We start from the raw sequence: 9,785 nt of genomic DNA, 5'->3' as shown, positions 1-9,785 counted from the left end.
TATTTAAATATTATTATTTATTTTAATTTGTTATAGTATAGATTTAAATAAAAATTACAAATAAATAATAATATATATTTTTTAATTTATTATAATATATATTTAAATATTATTATTTATTTTAATTTGTTATAGTATAGATTTAAATATTATTACTTATTAGAAATAAGTATGGGAGAAAAAAAATTAAGTAATTATAGTATAACATTAACAAATTTTTTTGAAAAAGATTTTATGAAAAGAAAATATTTATGATATTTCAATTACTTTTTGATGAAAGATCAAATTAGGAATTAAGTGAGTCTAACACATATTCACTTTTGATACCATTACTATATACTAAATTCATTTGATGAGTCCAATTTATCTAACAATGATTCAAGTTTATCTACTAATCCTCCCTTTAAAATTTACTTAGAGAAATTCTTTGGATTAGTTTAGGAAAACCTCATGTCCTTCACCTATCACTCTTGACCTCAATAGGGGTACACATGCCTTACTAGGTCTTATAGTCATATGCCCATTTACATGTAGTTTAAGAAAAAATATCATCTCTAAAGTTTTATTTTTCTTCCTTTTGCAATATATGCACTTTCAAATTCCACCGTTACTTTCACCTTGCCACTGCGTTGACCTAGATAAGTAGTGATGTTTCCATGTCCATGCAACTATCTTGTCTCCATGCATTTGCCAATAAGTTCATTGTTACTTCCCAAAGAAATGCATCACACTAATAGAGTCATGAATCCATCCATACTTGATTCATTCCACTTACCATCTACCATCTTCATGATAGCTTTGATACCACATGTTATGAATAAACATGCAAGAAAGATAAATATAATTAACTATAACATGGCAACAACACTACACTTTTTTTTTGGAAAAATCCAATGGACCCATCCAGACTTGATCCATTCCACAAGACCATCTTCATGATAGTCTCATGAAATAACTAATAATTTTGGCTCCCATACCATATGTTACAACATGCAATAAAGAAAATATATTTAATTATAACATGTAAAAAAAGCAACACAAATTTATTAGCATAAACCAAAAAATCCATCCACAAAGGATTCATTCCACGTGACCATCTTCATGAGAGTATCCTACAATAATTCACAATTATATCTCTAATACAACATGTTAGGAATAAACATTAGAGAAAGATAAACATAATTAATTATAACATAGCAACAACACTACACAAATATCTTGAAAAAATCCAATGGATCCAATCAACTCATTCCACCTAACCGTTTTCATGATAGTCTCATGCAATAGCTCACAATGATTGTTACAATACCACAGATTAGGAATAAACATGTGAGAAAGTTAAATATAGTTAATTATAACATAAAAGAAGCACTACTTAAACATACTTGATTTATTCCACCAGCCATTTTTATGATAATATAAAGCAATAGCTCACAATGATGGCTTTGATACCACATTTTAAGAATTAACGTGCAAGGAAGATAAATATAATTAATTATAACGTAGCAACACTATTATACAAATTTATTGGGAAAGACCATACAAGAAAAATCTCTTTATGATAATATAAAGCAATAGCTCACAATGATAGATTTGATACCACATTTTAAGAATTAACATGCAAGGAAGATAAATATAATTAGTTATAACATAGCAACAACATTATATAAATTTATTGAGAAAAGCTATACAAGAAAAAGCTAATCATGAAGTCTCTACCCTCTAGTCAAATATGACTGAGATATTATCAAGTAAACATAAAACCTATTCACTTCTAACAACTTATTTTAAAAGAAATACACCATACATCACTAAAACCATATGACCAAAAACCATAAACATTAACTAAACACATTTAAATTTACCACTTATCAAATTTATGTAACATCATAAATAAAATAAAATAAAAAATATATATCTTAATATTAAAACACAAATTATTTATAATAACTATTCATAATGATTTTTATCTCATATATATATATATATATATATTTCAAAATAATAAATGCTTATTCAGAAAATATACTCTTCATACAATTTATAGCTAACTGAAAAACATATTTCACTATATATATTGTATATTTCAAAATGATGAATGTTTATTAAAAAACATACACTTCATATTTTAAAATAATGAATGTTTATTAAAAAACATACTCTTCATACAATTTATAGCTAACTAAAAAACATATTTAACCATATATATATCGTATATTTCAAAATGATGAATATTTATTAAAAAAGATACTCTTCATATTTTAAAATGATGAATGTTTATTAAAAAACATACTCTTCATACAATTTATAGCTAACTAAGAAACCATTTTCCATCTAATAATCAAAAGAATGAGTATTAATTATTTTTTTAAACAGTAAATCCTTAAATAAACTTAAATATAATTTGGAAACAATAATTTCCATTTATTTTAAATGCATCAAAGATCATTTATTAATTACATCTTTATAAATTGTATAAATTGGACCGTCTTAAGTAAACATAAAATGTAATTGGAAAAGAAATGAGAGAGACTGTATCTTTTTAAACGGCCATAGCATGAGAAAGTTCAATAATTATTATAAAAATAATTTCCATTTATTTTAAATGCATCAAAGGTTCCATTTATTTTAAATGCATCAAAGGTCACGTATTAATTACATCTTTTAAATTGAATAAATTGGACAGTCTTAAGTAAAATTAGAAGGTAATTAAAAATTTGGAAAAGTCTTAAGTAAACTTAAAAGGTAATTGGAAAAGAAACGAGAGAGACATCTTTTTCAAGAGCCATAGCATGAGAACGTTCAATGATTATTAGACAAATAATTTTCAATTATTTTAAATGCATCAAAGATCATTTATTAATTACATCTTTATAAATTGGACCGTCTTAAGTAAACTTAAAAAGTAATTGGAAAAGTTGGAAAGGAAACGAGAGAGACTATCTCTTTTTTAACAGACATAGCATGAGAAAGTCCAATGATTATTATAAAAATTATACCCATAGAAAGTTCAGCTAACATATTAACAAAACCGCAACGCATAATTACAAAATCACCAATAAAATAATAATATATTTATTAAAAGATATACCATAGCAATATTTCTATCATCTATTTCAGCCATAGATATGCAAAATTAACATTGGTGAAAACAAAACGGTAATAAATAACTACAAAATCGCCACCAAAATAAGGATATATCTATCATCTACCTTAGCAACAGATATGCAATAACAACGTATCTCAAGCATAAGCATATCTTACGAACAGGTGCAAAAATTGACTTGGGTGAAAAACTCGAAAAAGAGAATTCAACCTTTTAATCAATGTTTACAATACTTTTGAAGATAACATAACATGGTGATCTACACTGTAATCACCGAAAGAAATGAGTAGGTAAGACACTAATTACTTTTTCAGTAGGGTTACTATTTGTATTATTATCATATATATATATAAATAAATAATTTGGAAAAAATTATAATTCAAAAATAGAAATAAAAAAATAAAAAAAATTAAATGTGTAAGAAATATAAATAATAATTATAATTATATATATATAAAATTGTAATTCTACCTATCAAATAAAAAATCCCAATATACTATCATTGGCAAGAATTTCTAAGTAAATATCAAAATTATTAAACATTTAATGGATATTCAAATCTTTTAAATTAAACGTGCAGTCTACACCCTATGCTACATAATTATTTAAAAGCAGTGTTTATTTATTAAAAGAATCCATCATTTACTTGTTATCCTTCTCTTCAGTTTCGAAGACGGGGAAGGATTTCTTAATCCCAGCGATAGCGCTCTTGAAGCAAATCTTGGCACTCGCTGGGTCATCAATGGAGATCTCAGAGATGGTGATCCACACAAGAAGCTCCTTGCTCTTCACTCCGCTCACCTTCTTCATCTTGTGTTGCTCAACATATCCACTGATCTCTGTATCATATTGCACCAATCTCCCAATTGCCTTGAACTCATGCTCAACCTTCTTATTCCGCTTCATCCACACAAACCCAGTTTCCCTCACGTACGCACATTCTTGAATATCATCAAGCAGTATGAGGCCATTGGGAAGACCTACCTGTTCCAGCAATTCCATGGTTTTCTTCCTGCAAATTTCGCTTGCATAGTAGATTTCTGCCCCGGTTTTCTTATCATCACTGGCAACCTGAGGAGCCATTCTTTCTTATGATCTATAACACCTCTGCTATGGTCTTAACCAAGTAGGGAAATGGATGGAAATGCATGGGTGCAGAGAGTTTAAATAGTTGAAATGGATCAATGAGAGGGCCGGAAACAACCCTAGTGAGTCTCGCATTGAACTAAATCGCAGATATTTATGAATACAATTTATAGTGGCCACAGATACAAATTCCATATAATAATACCACTTTAATAATACCTCTTTATAAATTGTAAAGCTTTAAATAAACTTAAAAGATAACTAGGAAAAAATTAAAAAAAATCCCATTTAATTTAAATGCATCAAAAGATCAAGTATTAATTACTTCTTTATAAATTATAAAAACTTTAAGTAAACTTTAAAAAGACAGGAGAGACAATCTTTTTTCAACTGCCATATCATGAGAAAAAATCAATAACAAGTAAAAAAAAATGTAAGCATAACAATTTCAACTAACATGTCAACAAAACCACAATACATAATTACAAAATCCTCACAAAAATAACAATATATTTGTAATCTATCTTACCAAAATAACAATATATCTATCCCACTAATAAACATGCAAACTTGCCAGGGAAAAAAAAACTGGCAATACTTAGTTACAAAATCCCCACACATATATAACAGATAAGCAATAACAATATATCTATCATCTCAGTTTGCAAAATTGACATTGGAGAAATCAATAAATATAAAAAACTGAAAAAAAAAGCATTTAACCTTTTCATCATTCCCCATGCAAAGTTTACATTACTGACAAAGACCACACAAGGATCTATAATGAGTATCTATATACACACTAAGTCCTCTTTCAATGGATTTACCGTTTACATTATTAACATTCAAGAATATGAATATATATATATATATATAATTCATCTTTCAATCAATTTACGGTTTCCATTACTAACGCTGCTAATTCTGCATATCAACACATAGCCTATAGATTGCTGAGAGATTTAAATCAAATTTAAGCTGTAAAAAGAAACAAATATGATATCATAAGCAAGAATTTATTATGAGTAGATATCAAAATTATTAAACATTCACTGGCTATTTTTAAATTAAACGTGCTAGTCCAGTCTCCACCCTATGCTACATAATTATTTAAGAGCAGTGTTTATTTATTAAAAGAAGCCATCTTTTACTTGTTATCATTCTCTTCAATTTGAAAGGCACCCACGGGGAAGGATCTCTTAATCCCAGCGATAGCGCTCTTGAAGCAAATCTCGGCACTTGCTGGGTCATCAATGGAGATCTCAGAGATGGTGATCCACACAAGAAGCTCCTTGCTCTTCACTCCACTCACCTTCGTCATCTTGTGTTGCTCAACATACCCACTGATCTCTGTATCATATTGCACCAATCTCCCAATTGCCTTGAACTCGTGCTCAACCTTCTTATTCCGCTTCATCCACACAAACCCAGTTTCCTTCACGTACCCACATTCTTGAATATCATCAAGCAGTATGAGGCCATTAGGAAGACCTACCTGTTGCAGCAATTCCATGGTTTTCTTCCTGCAAATTTCGCTTCCGTGGTACACTTCTGCCCCGGCTTTCTTATCATCACTGGCAAATTTCGCTTCCATTGTTTCTTATGGTCTATAACACCTCTGCTATGGTCTTAACCGCGTAAGAAAATGGATGCAAATGCTTAGGTATAGAGAGTTTAAATAGTTGAATGATAGGGCCGAAACACCCCTAGTGAATCTCATCTTGAACTAAATCGCAGATATTTATGAAAATAGGGGTAGGTTTAGCTATTAAAATCACCATTTGATTAAGGGTTCCAATAGAAAGCTCGTCACAAGGAAGTCGGGAAGAAACCACCGAACCATTGTATTAAATTTGTAGTCTCTCTCCACCAACCAAGAAAAAGAGAGTGGAGACCATAATTTAAATTTAAGAGAAAGCTCGTAATAAGTACTGGGTTAAATAGCATTAAGTGCTGTATATGTGCGAGCATGTTGCATTTAGTTAATGCTTTATAATATTTATATTTAAACTAATTAATATTATATATATATATATTTATTTATTTATTTGAATATATATTTAAATATAGAAATTAAAACAACTATAATTGATTTATTTAATTACTAATTATGTTTAAAAATAAATTTGGAGCATTAGAATCATTATTTCAACCATATTCATAAAGTTGTAATTTAAGTTTTTGGATTTTTTTAAAAATATATTTTCAGAGTAAATTTGTCTAAAATTTTATAGGGATTTGTCGGAATTACAAGTTTTAGCTATGAACTTTGAACAATTAGAGTACCCAAAAATATTTGAGGTGTTGAATCCATTTATGCATTGAAAATTACATTTTAAACAATTTAAGCAAAATAATTTAAAACTCAAAATAATTAAACAACACTTATTTATGAATTTTTAAATATCTAATAGCTTAATCAACCCAACTCTTCTGACTAATCTACATAAAGAAATTAAAAATTAAATATATAAATAATATAATATAAACTTAAATTAAAAATGTGATAGTCAGTTTGGGGTAGCTCAATTGGTAATGGCCCTGAAAATGAAGGTTCACATAAGTGAAAGTCTTGGGTTCAAGTCTTATACTATCCCCTGATCAGGGTGAGAAGTTAGACATGATGAAGATGTAGTCCTATCAAACTTACAAAAAAATGTATTAGTTAATACATGTTCCATTGAAAAGAAAGTTTGTAAAACTATATTCATTAATCAATACCTAAAACCTAAACGGACTACATATGGATTATTAAATAATAAAGACAGGTATTTTTATATATTATCTTAGTTTATTTATTAAATTTGATTTCAATTTATAAAAAAAATAGATTTATATATGTCAAATTACATGTTATTTAAAAACTTTAAAGAAATTGAGGATGGCATAAATTTATATCTTTAATTAAAAGGTTAACATTAATATATTTTAAGTATTTTATAATAAAAGTTTATAAAATATTAAATTAATAACTATTTACAAATATGCATTACATTTTTTTTTATAGAATAGAAATTTTAATATAGTAAATGAGGTTAATGCAGATTTGTACATCTAGGAAGGAAACATTAAATAAATAAATTTCTCATTTTAAAATGATGAAAGATTAAATACAAAAATGTAAATAAAAAAATGTTTTTATTAGTAAAAAAAATAGTTGAATATTTAATACTATTAATATTATTATTATTAATTTGAAGATCACAATTAAACACTATATTAATCTCTTAAACACTACATTAATCTCTTAAAAAAATTAAAAAATTATTATTAATTTATCACTACATATATTTCACCATAATTGTTATAATTATTAATTTATACCTTTAAATAATTAATATTACACATAATACTTGTAATTTGAACGGTCAAACCTGTCCGAATTATTAATTTATATTTTAAATAATTAATATTACACAATAATACTTTTAATTTGAACGGTCAAACCTGTCCCTCTTTAATTTTAAAAATGGAAAGTCATCTTCACATAATTAATATTACACAATAATACTTTTAATTTGAACGGTCAAACCTGTGCCTCTTTAATTTTAAAAATGGAAAGTCATCTTCACATTAAAAGGGGGAAATTAACTTTAACTTTAACTGAGTTGAATCTGCGTGACAAAGCCGGGCGATGTGAGTGCCCCTTATTACTTGGTGATTCAAGAGCTTTGAAGATATTGGACACTGAGGGGGGAATTAACCTTAAGTGAGTTGAATTTGCGTGACAAAGCGGGGCAATATGAGTGCCGCTTGTTACAGGGTGATTCAATAACATTTATACAATATGCTACAGCATTTACCTTTCAACTACCGATGGGTGAGAAATGACACAACATTATGATAGTGCAGGTTGGAAAAATTGTCGGCTCGAAGGTTGTTGATATGGAAGGCTGGAAAAATTGTCGGCAGATTAATTTTAACTTTGTATTTTTACTAGTTTATTTTTATTTAATTTTGGATTTATCATATAGTAAGAGGGTTAGAAGTTGTCAACTATAATAGGATAATAGTTAAAATTATTCTTATAGTTCTAGGTGTTTTTTTAAATTTAAATAGGAGTTTGAAGAAATATATAAAAGGAATATTTTTGTTTTATATAAAAAGTTTTTATTATAAGTGTTTTAAAAGTTATGGATAGATTTAGAAAAGATTTCACATGTTTGTATTTATCTATGTAAGTACGTAGAGGGAATAAGAACACATAAATAAATGGAGAGTGTGTAGAATGGTTGGTTAATGTATGTTTGTGAGTTGGTTGTTGTAGATCTTGCTAGAATAATATGAAGATCGATTATCATTGCCCCATGGATCTTTCCCTCACAAGGAGGGTTTTACCACGTAAAACTTTGTGTCAATTTCGATGTTTGATTATTTTTTTATCTTATTTATTTGCCATTATTTTCTACAATTCAATTTTTTTGCATTGCCCCATGGTGTTTCCCTCAAAAGGAGGGTTTTACCACATAAAACTCTGTGTCAATTTCTATGTTTGACTTTTTTTGTTATCTTGTTTATTTGTCATTATTTTCTACACTTTAATTTGTTTTCATGTTATGCTTTCGCTCCTCAACTCAAAAAGTGGTAAGAGAGCGTTTGGGAAAAGTTTGTGTTAATTGTGGAGATGCAGAGTGCGCGGTTTGAAATCAATAAGTTCAATGCAGGTAGTAACTTTGAGCTATGGAAGGTTAAGATGCGAGATATGCTTATGCAACAAGGAGTGGCAAAGGCATTGTTGGGCAGCACAAAGAAACCATTGGACATGGATCAAGAAGACTCGGAGGACATATGCAAGGTCTCTCAATGTTATTCATCTGTGCTTGGCAGATGATGTGTTGTTTAACATCGTTCGATAGAAAGCAACAATGGGCTTGTGGACCAAGTTAAAAAGCCTTTATATGACAAAATCCTTAGAATCAAAATTTACTTGAAGCAACAATTATATAGTTTGTGGATGAAGGAAGGTATAAATATCTTTGATCATTTGAATTCTTTCAATACTCTTTTATGTTAGTTGTCTAGTATAGATGTAAATCTCAAAGGAGAAGACAAGGCAATTACATTGTTGTGTTATTTTCCTGAGTCTTGGGATCATTTTGTAACCATTATCAATTTGAGTTTTATTGATACCATTGATTTTGATGTTGTTGTGGGAGTTTGGTTATTTGAGGAAATTTGATGGAAATCTAGCCTTGAAACTTCAACATTAGACGCAATGGTGGCCAAGGTCAATCAAAAGAAAAATATCAAAATTTGAGAGACACATCAAGATCAAAGTCAAGATGCAAGAAGAGTAAGTTAAAATGTTAGTACTATAACAAATCAGGGCATATTAAGAAGGATTGTTGGAAAAGAAAGGGAAAAACTACTACAAAAGACTCTACGAAGGAAGATAATTCGGTTAAAAAAGTGTATGTATTGTTGATGAGGTGTTGTACACTTCTACTATTTCTCAACGTCATCATAAATTGTTGCTATATTCTGGTGCTTCCCATAGTATGTGTCTTCACAGGAATTGGTTCTCTTCATACCAATCTATTGATGATGGTGTGGTTTTCATGGTAATGATGTTACATGGAAAATTGTTGGGATT

General features: G+C 28.4%; 2 protein-coding genes across 2 annotated transcripts; both read right to left on the bottom strand.

Moving 5' to 3' along the window:
* Positions 1 to 3,748: 3,748 nt before the first annotated feature.
* LOC149181866 (uncharacterized) lies at positions 3,749 to 4,351 on the bottom strand. The gene has a single exon (XM_089418428.1). The coding sequence runs from the start codon at positions 4,187 to 4,189 to the stop codon at positions 3,749 to 3,751; it is 441 nt and encodes a 146-aa protein (XP_089274554.1). The 5' UTR covers positions 4,190 to 4,351.
* A 711-nt stretch (positions 4,352 to 5,062) lies between these two features.
* LOC149181865 (uncharacterized protein At5g01610-like) lies at positions 5,063 to 5,873 on the bottom strand. The gene has a single exon (XM_089418427.1). The coding sequence runs from the start codon at positions 5,784 to 5,786 to the stop codon at positions 5,340 to 5,342; it is 447 nt and encodes a 148-aa protein (XP_089274553.1). The 5' UTR covers positions 5,787 to 5,873; the 3' UTR covers positions 5,063 to 5,339.
* Between the last annotated feature and the right edge of the window lie 3,912 nt (positions 5,874 to 9,785).

This window comes from Pinus tabuliformis, chromosome 3_2, assembly GCF_031772625.1.
Source record: "Pinus tabuliformis cultivar Carrire ecotype Pingquan chromosome 3_2, CPIR1, whole genome shotgun sequence".
NCBI lineage: Eukaryota > Viridiplantae > Streptophyta > Pinopsida > Pinales > Pinaceae > Pinus > Pinus tabuliformis.
The sequence above is the reverse complement of the archived record's forward strand: the minus strand, read 5'-3'. Positions and strand labels throughout refer to the sequence as shown.

Coding starts and splice junctions, on each gene's coding strand:
- LOC149181866 (XM_089418428.1), bottom strand. CDS start 4,189: ATGGCTCCTCAGGTTGCCAGTGATGATAAGAAAACCGGGGCAGAAATC.
- LOC149181865 (XM_089418427.1), bottom strand. CDS start 5,786: ATGGAAGCGAAATTTGCCAGTGATGATAAGAAAGCCGGGGCAGAAGTG.